This window comes from Erpetoichthys calabaricus, chromosome 2 (genome assembly GCF_900747795.2).
Source record: "Erpetoichthys calabaricus chromosome 2, fErpCal1.3, whole genome shotgun sequence".
Lineage (NCBI taxonomy): Eukaryota > Metazoa > Chordata > Cladistia > Polypteriformes > Polypteridae > Erpetoichthys > Erpetoichthys calabaricus.
Genome location: NC_041395.2, coordinates 150,654,923 through 150,678,134, shown reverse-complemented (window position 1 = coordinate 150,678,134; position 23,212 = coordinate 150,654,923). Strand labels below are relative to the sequence as shown.

The following is a 23,212-nucleotide window of genomic DNA, read 5'->3' as shown; positions in this document are numbered from 1 at the left end:
TTAAAGTAACATGAACACACACCCAAGCTGCATATCATTGGCAGTCAATTATTTGTTGCGATGTCATTTAAGAGACCTTCTCATCAGATCAAATGCACACTTGAGCCCTTTATTTTCATGAGGATTACTGAGAAGACACAATGTGATTCAGGAGTCAGGTTAATAATAATAATAACTCTTTGCATTTATATAGCACTTTTCTCACTACTCAAAGCGCTCAGTAACTGCAGGTTAAGGGCCTTGCTCAAGGGCCCAACAGAGCAGAGTCCCTTTTGGCATTTACGGGATTTGAACCGACAACCTTCCGATTGCCAGTGCAGATCCCTAGCCTCAGAGCCACCACTCTGCCTGAGTGGTTGCAGATGGAGCAAATTTCACAGGGGTTTAAACACCATTTATTTTGATACATTTTTGCAAGGTGAAAGTTTGTTTTTCTGTAAATTGAATTGTGAATGAATCTTTTCACCCATCACTATTTGATGGTCTGGCCTTGTACAAAAGCATGGGAAAATCTACTTGGATGCAGAGCATGGGAAGAGGAGTGGGAATGCAACTATACAGCACTTTACCCATGAGCACTTCAGAGGTGCTAAAATCTATTTGGCCACCATCGAGCCTTCCAAAGGATCTGGGCTTGGATTGGAATATAGAGTTGGGGAAAGTGAGTGCAGATGGTGTTACCGCAAGCCCTAAATAAGCAGGGTGGTAGTACATGAAGCAGATGTGAACACATGGAGCCATATGGAAGGAGCAGTGGAAGACTAAGGTACTGTTGTAGGGCAGCCGAGGATGGAAACAGTCATTTTATCTGCAGAAAAAAACCCCAGAGTGCAATGTTCTTAGGTGTCCATCCTAAAAAAAACTTTACAAAAAAAAAATTGTTGGAGAGTTTCAGGTTTAGCAGTTGCAAAAGCAAAGATAATTTTAGGGTTAATTTTTATAAAACTATACAAAGCAGAACATTGTTGTTTCGCTCATCACTACTATCAAACATTTCAATTTTCAAGCGCAGTAGTAACTTGCACAAGTGAAAATCCCAGGTTTGATTACCAAGTACAGCAAACAAATGAAAGAATCGCCTACCTATGGTGTCAATTTCTGCTTCCTCATACTCTGGATGTACTGCTTCAACTCACTAACCAAACTCTCAGTAAAAAGTATTCATTTTTTAAAAGATCAAATATGCATGAATATTTTCACAAATCTGTAAGGTATACTTTCTGAACACATTGCAAGTAAAGGCAGGGGTGGTCCTCGTCTTGCTCCCAAAACTGCTGGGACAGGGCTGGTGCTGTGTGATCCTGCCATTGACTAAGTGAGCTTGGAAAATAGCAAGATACATGGGCTATTGAAATAAAATGTGTTTTATTTTTCAACATGCTTGAAAAGTTAAAAAGCAGTGGCATGTTTAGTTTGGACTTATCTATCAAAATACACAAACGTAAATCCCGCCTGAGTGAATGAACATCTGGCACATTATAAATACAAAGGTACAAAAACAAACTCACAAAACGAATACATTTTGAAAATGAATTCAGCAGTCTACATTTTCTTGGCTTCTTCGATAAAACAATTCAGTAAAAGATGTATTGTGAGGTGAAGAAAAACATTCTGTAAAAGTAGTAGAGAGAAAATGCTAACAAAACTTATTTTTTCCGGGTGAAATCCCAGGATCTCAGTGTTGTTCCTAAATTGTGACCAGACTTGTCTTAGGAAGCATTGCACTGATGTTCCCCTCAACACTGTCCAAATGTTGCCTGTGGTGGCTAAGACAGAGATAGTCACAGTGAGAATGGACAGTCTGGCATCTGGAACACGGCTGACAGTGTGTGTGTAACATCAAAGGTCTTCAGAATGTCCTTCCCGCAGGAGCTGTAGACCCCACATTAAAATGTGTCAAACATACTTGATAAGCTTAGCGAGTCTGCACTGAAGGCACTTTGTACTCTGTTGCATGGCATATCCTATAACATGGTTCCTTCAGCAAACCAGTATACACTTGAACAAGGAGATCATCATGTATTAAACCTGTTTAACCTTCTCTGTCTCATTTCATCATATGACAAGGGTTCACCTTGAATGTTGAATCCATATGGGGGGCTTCCCTGAGAAGGATGACCTAAATAAAAAAAAAAAATAATATTATGTATATACTTTAAACTGTACTGTATTGGATTAAGCACACAAAGCTAGGATATAAAGGAAGGTGTGAGCACAATACAAAAAAGGAGAAACAAAAGAAGGTCTTTTACCCTCTTGGCCTGCCTATACTTTTTAGAGCTGAATACCCTGGTCTGCATTTCCCTCAGTCCTCCACTTCCACAGACTTCCCTCTCTTGCTCCTCACCTGTCTTCTCCTCTCACACCTTCAAGCTCACCTGACTAAAGATGGAGATGGAGACCCTTGTCAGCTTAGAGCAGGGAGTACTTCCAGTGCCATTTCATCCTGACAGCAGGCCCTTCCATGTCATCCTCTAAACCAAGGGTTCCCAAAGTGGTCGATATTGACCCCCTGGGGTCGATTTGAACTTGCTAGGGGTCGATAGTTTCAATAAAAAAAATTTGGGGGTCAACGACAGCAAAAATAGACCCCCTTACTACTGCTATTTGTTTGTTACTTCAAAATATCTATGATTCCAATAGGTACCTAATTAAGAAGTAAAATCATTTAAAAAAACACATTACATACCAAATTTGCGAACGAAAAGGTAAAATGTGTCATTAAAAGAGTCACACGTAAGAATGCATGAAAATACATGTAGCACATGTAGTTCATTGTCTTATGGGACATATCAAAGCAAGTGCGGATATTAAAAACCATTGCATGTAATTAGGGGGTCGACGGTTTTAAAAGTTTTTGGTAAAGGGGTCTGCGGCTGAAAAAAGTTTGGGAACCCTTGCTCTAAACAGATGATACTCCTATCACAACTACACATCCCAGGAGCATTAACTGGATCCTGAATTACAGCAACAGTGTTGCTGCTGCCAGCCTGTAACCTGAGGTTTCATGGAAGCACAGCCTATCCACAGCTGAGGTACTAGGACTGTATCACTCTGTCCAGATACTTGTATCCTTCCAATGATGTGTGCAACCCTGCAGCTCTCACAGCCTTCAAATATGTACATTATATAGGTACTGTCAAATGATTACAAAGTGGAACAGTTGTTATAGCTGCAGAGTCATGGGACCAATTCCGCCTCTGTGTGGAGTCTTCATGTTCTCCTCATATCTGCATAGGTCTTCTACTTCTACTTCCCTAATAAAATCATTTACATTAATTGAAGGCTTGTAATTGGTGGAGGGTTATGTAAGAGTGGCTATGTGTGGGAGCCCTGGCCCACCATAATACTGCATAGAAAAAGCAGTTTTGGAGAAAGGATGGATGGAAACGGTTAATTCCAGATTTTGCTGTGCACACCTGCATTTAATACCATTCCTAAACTAAAACGCCAATTAAAAGATTTACAAGTATATAGCAGTGAAAGGGTATCTTTCACACATAGTACAAACACCATGTTGGCACCAGAGGGCACCATGTGTCAACAGTGAAGTAACTCTGTACAGAAGAAGCATATTTTCCCAAACATGTGGGCTCAGCAAGCAGACACTGTTGTTGTTGTAAAACAAAAGTGGACTCAGCAAAAGTGAAGAGGTAGTTGAACATGGAATTTTTTATTGTCACCCTGGATTTGTAGCCTAAGCAAGAGATTAGCTGCCCACTCTGGGTGCTTCTGTGTCCCATTTCATTGCACACTAATCCACTGTTGAAAGCTTCAGCTCTCAGCAATGCATTTGTGCTTCTGGAACATAGCATGCATTGTGATATGACACAAGGGTATGGTTGACTATATTCATTCTAATAGTTGGCTTTCAAAGTTTGAGTTCTCTCCTAACGTATTTTTTGTTAAAAAGTCACAGATGTAAAATAATATATGAAGGCAGTATTTTAATAATAGTAGATGAAAATGCATTTAAAAGTTACTCTAAGTGACAATTGTTCTTGCACCCATTCATTCCTAGTTGTTTCAGTTATTGATATATAGGGAGCTGGATCATTAATCATGCAGCATATCAGGCACAAGGTATGAACAAACTTCTGGACAGGGTTTCAGATCATCACAGGACCCCACACACACACACACTCTAGTCTCCTGGACTTGTGAGGCAGCAGTACCAATGACTGAGCCACCTTCCCCACTTGATCCATGATTATACAATACATACATATATATATATATATATATACACATACATACACACACACATATATATAGATAGATAGATAGATATATATATATATACACACATACATACACACACACATATATATATATATATATATATATATACACACACACATACACACACCACACATATATATATATATATATATATATTCACGGCATTCGTAGTCTGTGTCACAATCTGAGTGTATGGGTGGTTACCTACCAGGTAATGCTTGTGGTTGGCCAGCAATCTGCTAACATCCGCCACGGTGCCCTCAGTTTGTGAGGAGCAGATCATAGAATGGTTGAAATAGTTTACTGTCAAATAAATGCAAAGAGTACACGACACATGTTTCAGACTACGAATGCCGTGAATGTAATTACCCCGATCTACATGCTGTCAAAATAAACGAACCACACGCCGTGGCGCAACGTTAGGGCATCGCCTCTGGCGCTGACGTCCAAGGTTCGATTCCCTGAGAGGGAGTGCAGTGGAGTGTGTACGCCTGATGAGCCCAGAATGAGGGCGAAACACGTGTCGCGTACTCTTTGCATTTATTTGACAGTAAACCTATTTCAACCATATATATATATTATATATATATATATATAAATATATATATATATATATATATACATACATACATACATACATACATACACATATATATATATACATACATACATACATACAGGTGCTGGTCATAAAATTAGAATATCATGACAAAGTTGATTTATTTCAGTAATTCCGTTCAAAAATTGAAACTTGTATATTAGATTCATTCATTACACACAGACTGATGTATTTCAAATGTTATTTCTTTTAATGTTGATGATTATCACTGACAACTAATGAAAGTCCCAATTTCAGTATCTCGGAAAATTGGAATATTGTGAAAAAGTTGAATATTGAAGACACCTGGTGCCACACTCTAATCAGCTAATTAACTCAAAAACACCTGCAAAAGCCTTTAAATGGTCTCAGTCCAGTTCTGTAAGCTACACAATCATGGGGAAGACTGCTGACTTGACAGTTGTCCAAAAGACGACCACTGACACCTTGCACAAGGAGGGCAAGACACAAAAGGTCATTGCTAAAGAGTCTGGCTGTTCACAGAGCTCTGTGTCCAAGCACATTAATAGAGAGGCGAAGGGAAGGACAAGATGTGGTAGAAAAAAAGTGTACAAGCAATAGGGATAACCGCACCCTGGAGAGGATTGTGAAACAAACCCATTCAAAAATGTGGGGGAGATTCACAAAGAGTGGACTGGCAGCTGGAGTCAGTGCTTCAAGAACCTCCACGCACAGACGTATGCAAGACATGGGTTTCAGCTGTCGTATTCCTTGTGTCAAGCCACTCTGAACAAGAGACAGTGTCAGAAGCGTCTCGCCTTTGGACTGCTGCTGAGTGGTCCAAAGTTATGTTCTCTGATGAAAGTAAATTTTGCATTTCCTTGGAAATCAAGGTCCCAGAGTCTGGAGGAAGAGAGGAGAGGAACAGAATCCACGTTGCATGAGGTCCAGTGTAAAGTTTCCACAGTCAGTGATGGTTTGGGGTACTATGTCATCTGCTGGTGTTGGTCCATTGTGTTTTCTGAGGTCCAAGGTCAACGCAGCCGTCTACCAGGAAATTTTAGAGCACTTCATGCTTCCTGCTGCTGACGAACTTTATGGAGATGCAGATTTCATTTTCCAACAGGACCTGGCACCTGCAAACAGTGCCAAAGCTACCAGTACCTGGTTTAAGGACCATGGTATCCCTGTTCTTGATTGGCCAGCAAACTCACCTGACCTTAACCCCATAGAAAATCTATGGGGTATTGTGAAGAGGAAGATGCAATACGCCAGACCCAACAATTCAGAAGAGCTGAGGCCACTATCAGAGCAACATGGGGCTCTCATAACACCTGAGCAGTGCCACAGACTGATCGACTCCATGCCACGCCGCATTGCTGCATTAATCCAGGCCAAAGGAGCCCCAACTAAATATTGAGTGCTGTACATGCTCATACCTTTCAGTTGGCCAACATTTCTAAAAATCCTTTTTTTGCATTGGTCTTAATTGATATTCTAATTCTCCGAGATACTGAATTTGGGACTTTCATTAGTTGTCAGTTATAATCATCAACATTAAAAGAAATAAACATTTGAAATACATCAGTCTGTGTGTAATGAATGAATCTAATATACAAGTTTCACTTTTTGAATGGAATTAACTGAAATAAATCAATTTTGTCATGATATTCTAATTTTATGACCAGCACCTGTATATATACACATATATATATATACACATATATACACACATACATATACAGTATGTGAAAAACTATTTGCCCCCCTTCCTGATTTCTTATTCTTTTGCATGATTGTCACACAAAATGTTTCTGATCATCAAACACATTTAACCATTAGTCAAATATAACACAAGTAAACACAAAAATGCAGTTTGTAAATGGTGGTTTTTATTATTTAGGGAGAAAAAAAAATCCCAACCTACATGGCCCTGTGTGAAAAAGTAATTGCCCCCTGAACCTAATAACTGGTTGGGCCACCCTGAGCAGCAATAACTGCAATCAAGCGTTTGCGATAACTTGCAATGAGTCTTTTACAGCGCTCTAGAGGAATTTTGGCCCACTCATCTTGGCAAAATTGTTGTAATTCAGCTTTATTTGAGGGTTTTCTAGCATGAACCGCCTCTTTTAAGGTCATGCCATAGCATCTCAATTGGATTCAGGTCAGGACTTTGACTAGGCCACTCCAAAGTCTTCATTTTGTTTTTCTTCAGCCATTCAGAGGTGGATTTGCTGGTGTGTTTTGGGTCATTGTCCTGTTGCAGCACCCAAGATCGCTTCAGCTTGAGTTGACGAACAGATGGCCGGACATTCTCCTTCAGGATTTTTTGGTAGACAGTAGAATTCATGGTTCCATCTATCACAGCAAGCCTTCCAGGTCCTGAAGCAGCAAAACAACCCCAGACCATCACACTACCACCACCATATTTTACTGTTGGTATGATGTTCTTTTTTTGAAATGCTGTGTTCCTTTTACGCCAGATGTAACGGGACATTTGCCTTCCAAAAAGTTCAACTTTTGACTCATCAGTCCACAAGGTATTTTCCCAAAAGTCTTGGCAATCATTGAGATGTTTCTTAGCAAAATTGAGACGAGCCCTAATGTTCTTTTTGCTTAACAGTGGTTTGCGTCTTGGAAATCTGCCATCGAGGCCGTTTTTGCCCAGTCTCTTTCTTATGGTGGAGTCGTGAACACTGACCTTAATTGAGGCCTGCAGTTCTTTAGACGTTGTCCTGGGGTCTTTTGTGACCTCTCAGATGAGTCGTCTCTGCGCTCTTGGGTAATTTTGGTCGGCCGGCCACTCCTGGGAAGGTGCACCACTGTTCCATGTTTTTGCATTTGTGGATAATGGCTTTCACTGTGGTTCGATGGAGTCCCAAAGCTTTAGAAATGGCTTTATAACCCTTTACCAGACTGATAGATCTCAATTACTTCTGTTCTCATTTGGTTCCTGAATTTCTTTGGATCTTGGCATGATGTCTATCTTTTGAGGTGCTTTTGGTCTACTTCTCTGTGTCAGGCAGCTCCTATTTAAGTGATTTCTTGATTGAAACAGGTGTGGCAGTAATCAGGCCTGGGGGGTGGCTAAGGAAATTGAACTCAGGTGTGATACACCACAGTTAGGTTATTTTTTAACAAGGGGGCAATTACTTTTTCATACAGGGCCATGTAGGTTTGGATTTTTTTTCTCCCTAAATAATAAACACCATCATTTAAAAACTGCATTTTGTGTTTACTTGTGTTATATTTGACTAATGGTTAAATGTGTTTGATGATCAGAAACATTTTGTGTGACAAACATGCAAAAGAATAAGAAATCAGGAAGGGGGCAAATAGTTTTTCACACCACTGTATATATATATACACACATACATATATATATATATATATATACATACATATATATATATATACATACATACATATATATACAGTGCATCCGGAAAGTATTCACAGTGCATCACTTTTTCCACATTTTGTAATGTTACAGCCTTATTCCAAAATGGATTAAATTCATTTTTTTCCTCAGAATTCTACACACAACACCCCATAATGACAACGTGAAAAAAGTTCACTTGAGGTTTTTGCAAATTTATTAAAAATAAAAAAACTGAGAAATCACATGTACATAAGTATTCATAGCCTTTGCCGTGAAGCTCGAAATTGAGCTCCGGTGCATCCTGTTTCCCCTGATCATCCTTGAGATGTTTCTGCAGCTTAATTGGAGTCCAATTGTGGTAAATTCAGTTGATTGGACATGATTTGGAAAGGCACACACCTGTCTATATAAGGTCCCACAGTTGACAGTTCATGTCAGAGCACAAACCAAGCATGAAGTCAAAGGAATTGTCTGTAGACCTCCGAGACAGGATTGTCTCGAGGCACAAATCTGGGGAAGGTTACAGAAAAATTTCTGCTGCTTTGAAGGTCCCAATGAGCACAGTGGCCTCCATCATCCGTAAGTGGAAGAAGTTCGAAACCACCAGGACTCTTCCTACAGCTGGCCGGCCATCTAAACTGAGCAATCGGGGGAGAAGGGCCTTAGTCAGGAGGTGACCAAGAACCCGATGGTCACTCTGTCAGAGCTCCAGAGGTCCTCTGTGGAGAGAGGAGAAACTTCCAGAAGGACAACCATCTCTGCAGCAATCCACCAATCAGGCCTGTATGGTAGAGTGGCCAGATGGAAGCCACTCCTTAGTAAAAGGCACATGGCAGCCCGCCTGGAGTTTTCCAAAAGGCACCTGAAGGACTCTCAGACCATGAGAAAGAAAATTCTCTGGTCTGATGAGACAAAGATTGAACTCTTTGGTGTGAATGCCAGGCGGCACGTTTGGAGGAAACCAGGCACGCTCATCACCAGGCCAATACATTCCCTACAGTGAAGCATGGTGGTGGCAGCATCATGCTGGGGATGTTTTTCAGCGGCAGGGACTGGGAGACTAGTCAGGATAAAGGGAAAGATGACTGCAGCAATGTACAGAGACATCCTGGATGAAAACCTGATCCAGAGCGCTCTTGACCTTATACTGGGGTGACGGTTCATCTTTCAGCAGGACAACGACACTAAGCACACAGCCAAGATATCAAAGGAGTGGCTTCAGGACAACTCTGTGAATGTCCTTGAGTGGCCCAGCCAGAGCCCAGACTTGAATCCAATTGAACCTCTTTGGAGAGATCTTAAAATGGCTGTGAACCGACACTTCCCATCCAACCTGATGGAGCTTGAGAGGTGCTGCAAAGAGGAATGGGCGAAACTGGCCAAGGATAGGTGTGCCAAGCTTGTGGCATCATATTCAAAAAGAATTGAGGCTGTAATTGCTGCCAAAGGTGCATCGACAAAGTATTGAGCAAAGGCTGTGAATACTTATGTACATGTGATTTCTGTTTTTTTTGTTTTTAATAAATTTGCAAAAACCTCAAGTAAACTTTTTTCACGTTGTCATTATGGGGTGTTGTGTGTAGAATTCTGAGGAAAAAAATGAATTTAATCCATTTTGGAATAAGGCTGTAACATAACAAAATGTGGAAAAAGTGATGTGCTGTGAATACTTTCCGAATGCACTGTATATATGTATATATACATACATATTATATATATATATATATACATACATATTATATATATATACATACATATTATATATATATATATATATATATATATATATATACATACATACACCCAAGTTAACAGGGTATACCTCTTATTGACCTTGCCTCATTACTACATCTACTGGTAGAATTCTTGAAATGACCCACTGAAGTACCTGACTTTGCCAATCATTTCTAGAAGCTTATTTATTTGTCTTCTGTATAATTCATCTAAAACACTCTTCATTTTAAAGTACAGTGCCAATTACAATGATTCAGAGTGTTGCAGATTGTTAAATGTAAGTCAACACTACATATTTAATAAAAAATAGTAATAATGCACAAAATCAGAAAATAAACAACATGTTCAATATTATAAGAGCCAATGGTACGGTAGTGGTAAGAGGTGGTGAGGAAAACAAAAATTCCACTGTGGTGAAAATAAAGGAAAATAAAAATTCTCATTGAAAGTTAATCAGTGTATTATTATATCATTTTAGTATTTTGATTTCCAAAGATGTTTTGAACTGGCATGTAAAACACTTAGCATCCAAAAAAATGAAGCAATAAAATTACTTTGTGTTGCCAAATTGATTTTAAGTAGCCTGTAGCAGTGTGCCATATAAAAGGTAATGATATGTTTTATAGCAGGAACTTGCTTACACCAATCAGTCACAACATTTAAATCGCCTGTCTAATATTGTGTAGGTTCCCCTTGTTCCACCTAAACAGCTCTGACTCATGGACTCCACAAGAACTCAAAGGATCTGCTGCTAACGTCTTGGTGCCAAATACCACAAGACACTTTAAATCCTGTAAATTGTGGGGTGGGACCTCTATGGATCAGTCTTTTTTTGTTCAGCACAGTATTTGATCGAATTGAGATCTGGGAAATTTTGAGGCTAAGTCAACACATGAACTTTTTGTCATGTTCCTCAAATCATTCCTGAACAATTTCTGCAGTGTGTCGTGCACATGTTCCTGCTGAAAGAGGCCATTGCCTTCAGGAAATATAGTCGCGATGAAGGAGTGAATGTGGTCTGCAACAATCTTTAGGTAGGTGGTATGTGTCAAAGTAACATCTACCAGAATGCCAAGACCCAAAGTTTCCCAGAGAAACATTGTCCGGATCATCACATTGACTCCACTGGTATGTCTTCTTTCCTTCCCTTCTTGCCATCTCGTTCCTCAGGGTAAACGATGCACATGCACCAGGCCATCAAGATGAAGCTTCGGACGTTAACTGGATTCAAAACTAGAGTGCAGCAGTACAGTGTGCTTCTTGAACACCGGTTACAATGAGATACTGTAACTCATTCACTTTCTTTCCTCCGTGTTTACTGTATACTGTTTGGTCACCTTCATTTTTGTGTCAAGATCAATTGCCTTTTTTCCTGTAACTGAAAGACAAATGTAACTGAATGCAGTTGAAATTGCTGCAGGCAATAAACTGAGATCGAGATGAATGAGTCACAGCATATGGGGCTTGCATGGACAAAACAGTCCTTTGCCTGTAGCGGTCGTAAGTCTACCAACTACCTGTATGTGCTTTTGTTTTTTTTTTCAGTAAAAATAATTTTACAAAATTTAATTTTTTTTAATTAATTTTTTTCTAAACATGATCAGATAAAACACTCACACACCAACACCTTTCATACCTCAAAACAAAGTAATGCCTACTTAAAATTAAAACATAATGGGTTCTGTTAACACAAATCACTGAACCATTGTGCCAGCCAATTTCCCATTTTGCAGGAAATCTCAAGGTTATAACAGTTCTTTGTACTCTACAGCAATGAGATTTTTTGCATTATAATAAATGTTGGTTCCCAGTCAATAGTGATCTTGAGAAAAGCTGAAACTGCAAAGCTGAAACTGCTGTTTGTTTTCCTCATTATGCAAGCTAATTGATTAGGATGAAGAAGCTAATTGCTTATTAGCCCTGAATGTGGATTCCCAAGCCATGTGTCAGCACCATAAGAGACATGCAGCTGCACATTATTTGGAGCCCTGAATCCAAATGCATCGTTTCTTTGGCTTCATAAAACAAAGGTACATGGTGCTTCAAAGGCTGATGTACTGCTAAGGTTTTACAAAGAGACAAAAAAATGGAACACAAATCAAAAATGTACAACAAACACACTATATAATATAACAAAAAGGCAGTTCACTTACAAAAAGCCAAGAGGTTCATCTATAATGGTCTATCTAAAACAGAATCTCATCAGAAGTGACCAGCATAATTACATGCTATTACACTTCTCACAAAGGCTAATTAACCAGTGGCATGGCTTCTCATGTTTTTCTTAAACACTCATACTATGCAGAAAGCCTTCTCTTATGCATTTTCTGTTTTCAAATGGTTTACAACTTAAGCCTCAGTTATCCTTCTAGTTCTCAAGTGAGGTGATCTACAGGGTTTTGTTATTCAGCTTACTCAAGTTTCTTTGTTACTGACATTTAGTGTGAATCATTTTTAACCTCATTAATAGCGTTCCACTTTCTCCCAACTAAGCAAAGCTGAGTTTGCTTTTGATGTTTGCTTATTACAGCTGGTATCAGTTCTGTCCAGAAGCCTGCTTCTGTGTGTATCTGGATTCTTAGTGAAAATAGTCTAATTTAATTAGCTTTTTTGTTGACTATATTATAGACTGTGCTTTGGTCAGTCACTTTATAATAGAAACATGGGGTTAGAATATTGATGAATGGATTTCTTTCTATAATTTTATGTGTCAGTTTTTTTTTCTTTTTACATTTATTTCTTGTTCTTATTTATTTTTATGTGTAACCAGTAAATCCAATATACCACAGTAGAAACTCTTGCTTTACCTTTACATGTTAAGAATTTGCTTTCGTATTATTTTAGAATATATATTGTTTTAGAAGGTTATTAATAATAATAAATAGAACCAATGGAGTAGCTCATGTTCAGGATGCACTGTCACGTTAAACACAGACCCACTATTTGATGCTATTACGTATTAAGTAAAATTACATTGTGTGGCCTTCAGGGGGCGCACCAGCCACCCAAACCCAACACAGACAGACACCAAGGCACAAGTTTCTGCACTCAGAACATGTTTATTATCAGTGGGAAGTGCTTCTCCCTCACTCGCCAGAACAGCACAGTACACTAAAGCCACTCCTCCTCTGGCAAGCTTTGTCCACCTTCTCCCAAATCTGGCTCCCAGAATAGTGGCAGCTGAGTCCTTTTATTCTGTTCCTGGGTGTGCTCCAGGTGGCTCATTAGCCAGGTCTGGAATCACTCCCAGGTGTGGTGAAAGCCCAACATAGCAGGACTCTGCAACCTCCACAGCTCCCCCTGACAGCATCCATGGAACCCAACAGGGCTGCAGTGAAGTCCAACTCCCTGTGTGCCCTGCAGGAATCCGTGGTGCCACACCAACTCAGGGGGGCTGCCCTCTAGCATCCCAGTGGAGGTAATGCCCAAACCACGCTTTAACCCCCAGTCCTTCCATTATAGACAAGTCCTGGTCGGGCAAGGGTCCTAGCCATACACAACAACAGAAGCATTTAACACTAGAATTCCTGAAGTCTACGAAAAAACTCGTACTCCCCGGCCACCTTAAATTCCTTCACACCTCTCTATCAGCATCTTTTGTTTTGTAAATGTGTTGATCAGCACAAGGAGCAAGCAGCCTGCTATCCCATCTCCCCCACCGAATTCTCAAAGCTCAAACAAAAAAAACGTTCAAATGGCAACTCATGTTCAAAAGGCATAGTGTTTTCAAATAGTGAGATTTTCATGTATGAATGTATGTGTGCATGCTTGAGAGACGCTGAGACAGATTTGATCTCATTCAAGTGGTTACTAGAATATAAAATAAACACTTTCGCAAAGGTATAACGAAACAAGCGTGCTTTTATCTATATATAAAAAAGGCAAAGCCCTCACTGACTCATCACTAATTCTCCCACTTTCCAAATAGGTGGGAAGCTGAAATTTCGTGTGCTCATTCCTTACAGTATACTTACAAAAGTTATGTTTCATGTCGTATTGCAACACCCAAGGGGGGGAAATGGGTGTACCCCCTAAACTGTATATATACATAGGAGAAACTCCTCAACACTATTTCTGCAACTTCCAATATACGTAGGAAGCCCAAATTTCCCATGCTCATCCTTTACACTGTACTTACAAACGTTAAGTATGTTTCACTTCGCGCTGTGCCCCGTAACGAAGTTTAAAAAATAACGTCTTCTTTTTGGCAGTTTTCGCCATTATGCCATAAGGAATTTTTGGAACTGACCTCTCCTTTTGGCGGTTTCATTCCTTATTTCTATTAACAGACGATTTATTTTACGGCAGAGACACACAAGGGCCACCCTAGGTCCCACTTCCTTTTTTCCGCACGGCCGCTGTCTGCACACCTACCACGTGGTTGGCTCCCTGCCGATATGCATTAATGACATTCCACACTCCTCCTCACTCAGTTCCTTACTTTCCTCAGCTGTTCGTCATGCTCACTGCTCCCTTCTTCTTTATTCCACAACTTAACACTAGAATTACCACAGTCTACAAAAAAACTCATAGATCCGGCCCACCTTAAATTGCTTCTTAAAACCATTTCTCACCTCTCCGCCAGCGTCTTTTGTCATCTAAATGTACTGATAAAGACAAGCTGCAAACAGCCGGCTATTCCATCCCCCCACCGACTTAGAACGTAAACGAACTTTTTCCAGCTCATGTCTTGATTGATTATCTGGGAGTGAAGTGGAGTTTTAGAGTGGAAATAATAAATCGTTATTTGGAACACATGCATTTCATGTGTGTTGCGTTTCTACAGTAATCTGTGTAAACACATTGTTAAAACAGAAACTTTTTTTATATTCTAGTAACAAAATGTAGGCATAAACTATATAATGTATGAAGCTTGAAGTCCAAATATCAAAGAAACACTTTCACAAAAGGTACAAAAAAAAAGCCGCTGCCAAAAAAAGCCGCCTTAGTGTGCGACATTGACACTCATTTACTATAACTGCCGCCGTGACGCAATAGTATCAGTTGCTGCCTGGCAATCTGAAGGTCACGAGTTCGATCCTGCATGACTCCCTTTTGTGAAGTGTTCTTATTTTTACTGTTTTAGAATAAAAAGATACATTTGATTTCAGTCTGTAACAGCCGGTGTAATTTATGATATTTGTAAAGGTTAGCTTCATTTATTTTTTTTAATTCACTTTTCATTCTCTGTCGCATTCAGGATCCTTCCCTAGCCCACCTGACACTGCTGTTATCACATAAAGACGCACTATAGCTCTGCAGTTTATCACGATACATACGACCACGTGTTTTTTTCCCACAATCTTGCCAGTCTCCACATGTTGCTGTATGCTGTTTCTTTTGTACTCCAGGACATGTAGAGGAAAGCATAGTAAAGAGCAGTCACTTCAGCGCTATATGCAATCATCAGACACTCCCCATCTGACACTGCTGTTTTCACATAAAGACTCGCTAAAGCTCTGCAGTGTACTTGTGACTGCATTGTCATACCAATGCTTGAGAACTGAAGTGTCTGCATGCACTTTTCGTGGCATTACACGCGTATTTTTTGAGCATGCCCATGTAACTCAAACACAGGAACATATGTTGATGTAAAAGTATAACAAAACAAGTGCACTTTTATTCAAGACTATAACCGAAGAAAAAAGAAAGCAAATTACAATAGGCGGTTGATATGACAGCTTGCGTGGTGCAATGCTAAGAACTGCTGATTTCCATTCCGTGCTATATAACTGTTAACATTTGAATCTGATGATTGCATATAACGCTGTCTTATTCAGTGTGCGCAAGAACATGCAGGTGGCCAGTTGCTGCGTGCTACAACGCACATTTTAAAAAAAAAAAGAGACAAATATATGTGACGTTTTGAAGAAATCATTTTATGCCGCGAATAGTACCAAGCAGAAAACATTGTCAAAGTAATGCAATATTATTTGAAAACGAACAGCGTCAGGTTGGGTGTGAAATTATACTGGCGCTGTTTGAGTCAGATCAGAAGCTGAATAAGCTGAACAAGCTCCTGTTCTGACTCTAAGTAAAAAAGCATGAATTAATCAACAGAAATAACTGCGATCAACATTTTAAACTTAACGATTTACAGTGCATACCAATTTATAAATTTTATGTCCGTTTGAGGAAAAAAAAAACACTTTCTCCAAAGCTGGGAATCGAACTCGCGTCTCTGTAGCATGGCAGGGTTGCTGGGGTCCAAGTCAGCAAATCTTAGCGTTAAGCCACGGAAAGAGTTGTAGTATCCTTGAACCTTTTGTGAAAGTGTTTATTTGATGTTTGGACTTCAGGCTTCACAGATTCTATAGTTTATGCCTACATTTTGTAACATTTATTACTAAAATATGAAAATGTTTCTGTTTTAGCAATGTGTTTACACAGATTACTGTAGAAACAGAACACACATGAAATGCGTGTATTCCAAATAACGATCTATTATTTCCATTCTAAAACTCCAGCAGTTCAGTCACTCCCAGATAATCAAACAAGAAATGAGCTGCGAAAACTTAGTGAACGTTCTGCGACGGTGGGGGATGGAATAGCCGGCTACTTGCTGCTCGTCTTAATTGGCACATTTAGAAGACAAAAGAGAGGTGAGAACGGTTTTAAGGTGGGCCGGATTTACGAGTTTTTTCGTAGACTCTTGTAATTCTAGTGTTAAGGCCTGTTATTGTTCGCCATCCTTCATGTCTTCCTGCTGGTGACTCGCCTTTTCATTTACTCCACAGCTTCAAGCCTGTTATTGTTGGCCTTGCTTCACGTCTTCACGTATGGTTCTGGATGTGAACTGATAGCTGCCGTGGAATTGTTTAGTTGTCGCTTTCAAGTGTATAAAAATGGGGAAATACTTTACACCTTTGGACAACCGAGAATGCCTGTTAAACATCTTAGATTCACGGGCAGCAATTTGGATAGTCAACACTTCGATGTTTATTAATGTTTCAACTCTGACAACGTGGACACAAAGTTATCAATGAAACCTGTTGTATCTTTACAACAATTGACAAACGCGGAATGTAACGTGAACACAACATGTCCTCCAAATACGAACCTGATTGAAAGAAATGATAATCAAATCCTTAATTACAGCAACACTCATAACAGTGACAAAACAATTACATTGACAAAAATGTTTCCTTTTCTTTTTCATAACTTCTTTAACATACTACTTCTCCGTTGCGAAGCGCGGGTATTTCGCTAGTTAAAGAATAAAACTGAATAACAAAAAATTCAAGTAACAACAAGATGCCAAGAAGACATGACTCACCAGTGTTTGTGTGTCTGCTTATATCCTTCAGCAATATTTTTTACAGACAGCAAAACTTTACACCAGCTGTTACAGACTGAAATCAAAGGCTTCTTCTTTTTGAGTGCATACACTGTCAGCATGGCACTGGTAGATCTAAATCCTAGTGTGGAGAGTTGCTTGCGTACTGAAGTGACTACAGCTGCAGGTGGAAGTCCCATTTTACTTATGGTGCCAAGCGGAGTTATATCACAGTGCAGCAGTCTATTAGAGGTTCTGCCCTTGTCTAGAAACGGCTTCATAAGCTTTATGACCACAGACTCGGAAAGTCTTTGCCCTTTTTTTGTAACTCAAAACATAGTTCTCAACAAAACATTGCCAGATGTCCAAGACTGCAGCAAATCTGTCATTTTTCACACATTCAGCACAGGTTTTTTTTGTTGTCAAAGCGCAAATGCTGCATGATAGTCTGATAGTAGTCACAGGACATCATGTCATTGAGTGCTGGTAAAACAATTAGTTCTGTGCAGGCATCAACCACAGCACCAACTGTGGTCATTGCTGCTCTTGTGAAAAGAATGGACATAAATGCCATCAACTCAGAGAGGGAGAGGCAAGTTCGTTGTACCACGTGAACGTCACTGAGAGAGTAAAACAGAATAATAAAAAAAACAAGTGCTAACTTTTACAATTAGCCAAAATGTATGTTTTCATTATATTGTAGTAATAATAATAGCAGCTCACTACTCTTACCTCTGCACCATTCAAGAATACATATCAACTTTCTGTCGATTGACATTTGAGCTTGAGTTTTTAACTCATTGACAGCAACATGTAAATCAAATTTTTTTTTTCTTTGGTTATATTCTTGAATAAAACTAGTCCAAATATCAAATAAACATGTACAAAGTCTTCAAACATTATACACTTCATGTTATTATTAGTATAACATGTAAAAAGTTTCTGCTTTAGCTATGTGTTCAGCATTTCTTGCCTCGCATTTCCTGCCATCCTACACTTACACAGATCATTGCAGACACGGAACACACAAATAACAATATATTATTTATTCTATACAACTCCAGGCACCTCACTGCCACATAAAGAGACTTCAGCTCTGAGAATTTTGTCGGTGGGAGGATGGGATAGTAGGCAGCTTGCTGCTTTCACTGATCGACACATCTGCAAACAAAAGACGCTGATGGAGAGGTACAAAGGAATTTAAGGTGGCCCGGGATTACGAGTTTTGTCAAAGGCTTCAGGAATTCTATTGTTAAAAAGATTATATGACAGCAAGAAATAAAAATAATAAATAGCATACATTAAAGCACTGTATTTTAAAACTCATGCTGGGTAGTAAATGAGTAGTAAAAATTTTTAAACTATTAATCATACACTTGTGATAAATAAGATAGATAGATAGATAGATAGATAGATAGATAGATAGATAGATAGATAGATAGATAGATAGATAGATAGATAGATAGATAGATACTTTATTAATCCCAATGGGAAATTCACAAATAAATAATGTGAGCAAAAATGACACAACTAACTACACTAAGAAATCAAAGGGAAATTTTCAGTTGACATTAATAAACACAAATGATTGGGTGCCATGACAAACTATTGGAACTGTACTCTGCCAGCCTTTTCAGAGAAGAAACAAGTATGGGAAGAATTTCTGAATGAATAAAAGACCATAGGACTTAGCATCACTTCACTTTTAGACTGGGTCATAATGCAGAAAAATAAACATTTGATGCTCTGTTCTTAACTTGCTACAGAAATACTAGTTTAAAACATTTTTAGATCTGGCACACCTACCTCGGTCATTGAGGCTAGCTCTAATGGCAGCCTCATACTGCTCTTGCTCACTGAATCCTCCAGTGTATGCATCAAAACCAGGATGCTGGTTGTAGGGATTATATTCATAATGCATTGGAGGTTGTCTTTCATAAGCATTATATGGATTTGTTCTATATCCACTCCGTCCTGTAACAGGCATGAGAAAAACAATTTAAACATTCATGTAAAGTCACATAAAAAATCTATTTCTGACAGTTTAAAGCCACAAACATTTTTGACTTTTTGAACTGAAAGTTTTTTTTTTTATTTACCATGTGTAATGTTTTTACATTTACTTACATTCCAAATTTGAATTATGTCCAGGTCCTTCTGAAATGATTCATCTGATATTAGATTGTGTACTTTAACACTTAGTTTACTGTCAACTGCAAACTTAACCAGCTTGTTGTTTATAATTTTTAATCAAAATCTTTTATATATGTATACATATTACAAAGAGAAGCAGCCCCTGCACTTATCCCAAGTATACCACTATTAACATATCACTTGAATAGGATAAATTTCTTTCTACCACAACCAACTGCTTCTTGTGTTTAAGCTAATTTTCCTCCCATCTACAAACTGTACATTGAACTTCCACTTATCTTAGTTTGATCACAAGCCTCTCATAAGTTTTAACAATAGTTTCTGAAAATCAAGATAAATAATATATGAACCTCTCTGATAAAACAATTTTGTTGCTTCCACATAGAATTCCAGTATACTGTATATGTGAAATACAACCTTCCTGATTAAACCCACATTGACTGTTCACTAATAAAATAAAAACTTACTCTTAACATTTGAAGCACACTGATTTACCCATGATGCATGTTAATTTTACTGGACTATAGTTACTTGGATTAGCCCGATAACATATTTTATATGCTGGAACAATATTTATTAGCTCCTGCTCATTAGGAATTTCCTCACTGTGCAGTGATTTTTCAAAAATAAATGTCAAGGGTTTGTATATGCACTCACAAACCTCCTTAAGTTTTCTGGCCCCAGCAGTTTGTTTGATTTCTGTCATGTTAATCTCATCAGCACTTCACTATGTGCCATTTACAAAATCAGAAGTACCTCTTAATATCCCTGTGGCTTCTGAGAGTTTACTGACCTTCACATGTATAAATCTTAGAAAATTATTCATTTAGAGCATCTGCTATTTCAATATATTTATCTGTAAGTTTACTCATACTGTCCCTAATACACTTCATGCCCCCACTTCATGCCTGAAGCAATCACTATGATTTCTTTTGTATTTTTCACTGTATTTCTCTTAATTTCCGTTTTAGTGATGTTTATTTTAACCTTTGCTATCATGAGTCTTACAGTAAGTGCCAGAGTTAGTTTTCATGTACACTGTGGCAGACGACCAGGGACTTTACCCCACCAGGAAGCCTGGAGAAGGGAAGGTCCCAGGAAAGGGGCAATATCTTCCCTGGGGCACAACAGGGAAACACCCCTGGATAGCATCTGGACCATGGATACGGAGCCGGGAAGCTCAAACACTGTCGGGGTCAGTGCCCACTGCCAGGGGGCACCTGGACAGCTCTAGAGCCTTGGCATACAGCACCTCCGCCATACCCGGAAGTGCTTCCAGAAGTGCTGCCGGATGTTAATTAGGAATAACCTGGAGCACTTCCGGGTGCAGTATAAAAGAAGCCGCCTCACTCCACTTGGGGAGCCGGAGTCGAGTGGTAGTGGACTGAGCTTGCGAGATAGGAGTGGAGGAGGCAGAAGGAAAGAAAAGGAATAGGAAAGGGACTGTGAGCTGAATTTATTGTGGTGGTTCGTGCACTGTGTATTGCATAAAAGAAAATAAATAGCGTGTGTTTTGGATTTGGCTGTCCCAGTTTCTGTCTGTGTCCAGGCATCTTTCACAACACATTATATAGATTTTTCTCCCTTTAAAATCTCTTTTTTTATGTCTGTATTTATCCATTACCGACTTTTTAATTTCTTAATCTTTCCAAATTTCAGAATTAAACTCTACTGAAATGCTTTTGAACCTTTTCCACTGCTCCTTGACCGTCTGTACAATTGAAACTTTTTATTTTTTAACTTTGCCGCATCTTTACACATTCACTTTATTAAAAAAGAAACTAAAACTGTTAAAATTAATAATAGGCAGAGTGCCAAAATACTGTGAAATGTATTAAACTATGATCAAAAAAGTCTATCAATCCACTGTCCACTCTGCTCTACAGAATTATTTTAACTCAGCCACATTTTAGGTTTTTTGACTGTCTATTTAAGGTATTGGCCACTCCATAGCCTTAATTTTGTATTCTTTCAGCCAGTCATAAGTGGACTTGCTATTGTGCTTCAGATCATTGATCTGTTGCATAACCCAATTATGCTGATATTCAGATATTGGGCTGATGCTGGACAGTCTCCTTCAGTACAATTTGGAAGAGTCCCTGAAGCAAAGCATCTCCTCCACATCCCATGATATACTGATTGTGAAATGGTGTGTTAGTGTTACACCATATGTAAGAGGACCAATGGCTTCCAAAAACTTCTAGTTTTGACTCATTTGTCCACAGCACATTATCCCAAAAGTTATGCGGGTAATCAAGGTGTTTTTTAGCAAAATGTTAGATGAGCCTTTATGGTCCACTTGTTTAGCAAGGGATTTTATTTTGTAACTCTCTCGTGGACACCATTTTTGCCTAGTTTCTTTTAATGGTGGAATCACGATTGGTGACATTAGCTGACCTGAGAGAGGCCTACAGTTACTTAGATGTTCATCTGAGTTCTTCTCTGATTTCCTTGATGAGTTTTCTGTTTGCTCTTGGTGTAATTTTGCCAGCCACTTCTGTATTGATTTACCACTATTCCAGGTTTTCTCCTTGTGGATATGATGGCTCTCAGTGTTCTTTGCTGGAGTCCCAGAGTATTAGATGTTACTTTGTAACCCTTTCCATACGGATATATTTCAGTAACTTTCTTTCTCAGCTCTACTGGAATTTCATTTGATTAAGGCAAGGTGTGCTTCTTGTTGAGTTCTTTTGGCCAACTTCACCTTGCTAGGTAGGCTCTAGTTAAGTGATATTTAGATTTAACAGGGCTGGGAGTAAACAAGCTTCTCATTTAAATTCAGTTCATTGTTTGACTGAGTGACTAAGGGGGTAATTGCTTTTTCACACAAGTGATATAGGTGTTGGTGAACTTTTTTCATTAAAAAAAATACATATTTATTTTAAAAAAATGGTTCATTGTGCTTATTCGGGTAGTATTTTGTATTATAATAAATTTGCTTGGAGATCTTAAACAATTAAATGTTATGAATAAGCCAAAATAGAGGAAATCAGGAAGAGGGCAAACACTTTACACTGCACTGTATATTGCTCAACTGAAGGAATTTTAAGCTACCTACCACAGCACAATGAGTAACAGATGTCCTATTTTTTTTTAACTTAGAAAAGAGAATCACTTTACAATGAGCTATTCAAATGTGCCTATAGTTTGGTAGGCAAGTATCAGTGTTGTCCTTAACTACTTAAAAATGCTGAACCATTTCCAAGCTTTGGGATATTACAGTATGTTTGAGTGGTTGCTTTAAATGGAATCCTTCTCCTTCTTTTGGTTCCTGTGTGGTACCTGATTTAAATAAGATGTAACCATGTATGGCTTATTCATCTAGGGTGCAATTCCCTAAAGTCTTGTAATGCTAAGTAATTTATTATCTCAAACTTAAAATTGTTCGGTAATTACCGAGTGTTTCTCGAAACCCTTTGTAACGAATCTAGTAGTTTATTTTGGTCTTAAATTATTGACTAAACAGACCCACTCATTGTTTTTAATGTTCTTCATTTGGACTTTTGCTTGAGATTCTGTTAAAGAGAGACAAAGGTTGATATGGCAATATAATATAAAATTATAATGTAGGCAATGCATTAGTGTAAAAGGGGCTCTTTGAAGCTTTAATAACTTCAGGCAATTTAAGTACATAATGAGTTATCTTATCAAACACTATGTGATCAATCATATCCTTTGTGGACATGAACGTTTTGGACCATTTTTGATATAAACACCTAACAGAGCACTCCGGGGTGAAACAATAATCCTCCCTGGTCTGGTGCAGAACAAAATGGAAAAACAAAACAAAAATGTTGCATACGGCTGTTTCCACTTTCACCTCGAGATGTATAAAAACTAAACTTGGAGTAAAGCCATGCACATT

General features: G+C 38.7%; 1 protein-coding gene across 2 annotated transcripts in view; it reads right to left on the bottom strand.

The window, feature by feature from the left end:
* Positions 1-1,348: 1,348 nt before the first annotated feature.
* Positions 1,349-23,212, bottom strand: part of rhbdd1 (rhomboid domain containing 1) — a 183,197-nt gene continuing 161,333 nt past the window's right edge. For both annotated transcript variants that reach the window (XM_051923031.1, XM_051923032.1), the window contains exons 6-7: positions 19,000-19,167; positions 1,349-2,119 (exon numbers count right to left, since the gene is read on the bottom strand). In XM_051923031.1, coding sequence (XP_051778991.1) covers positions 2,016-2,119; positions 19,000-19,167 — 272 coding nt within the window. In that variant the 3' untranslated portion in view covers positions 1,349-2,015. The remainder of the gene's footprint in view (positions 2,120-18,999; positions 19,168-23,212) is intronic.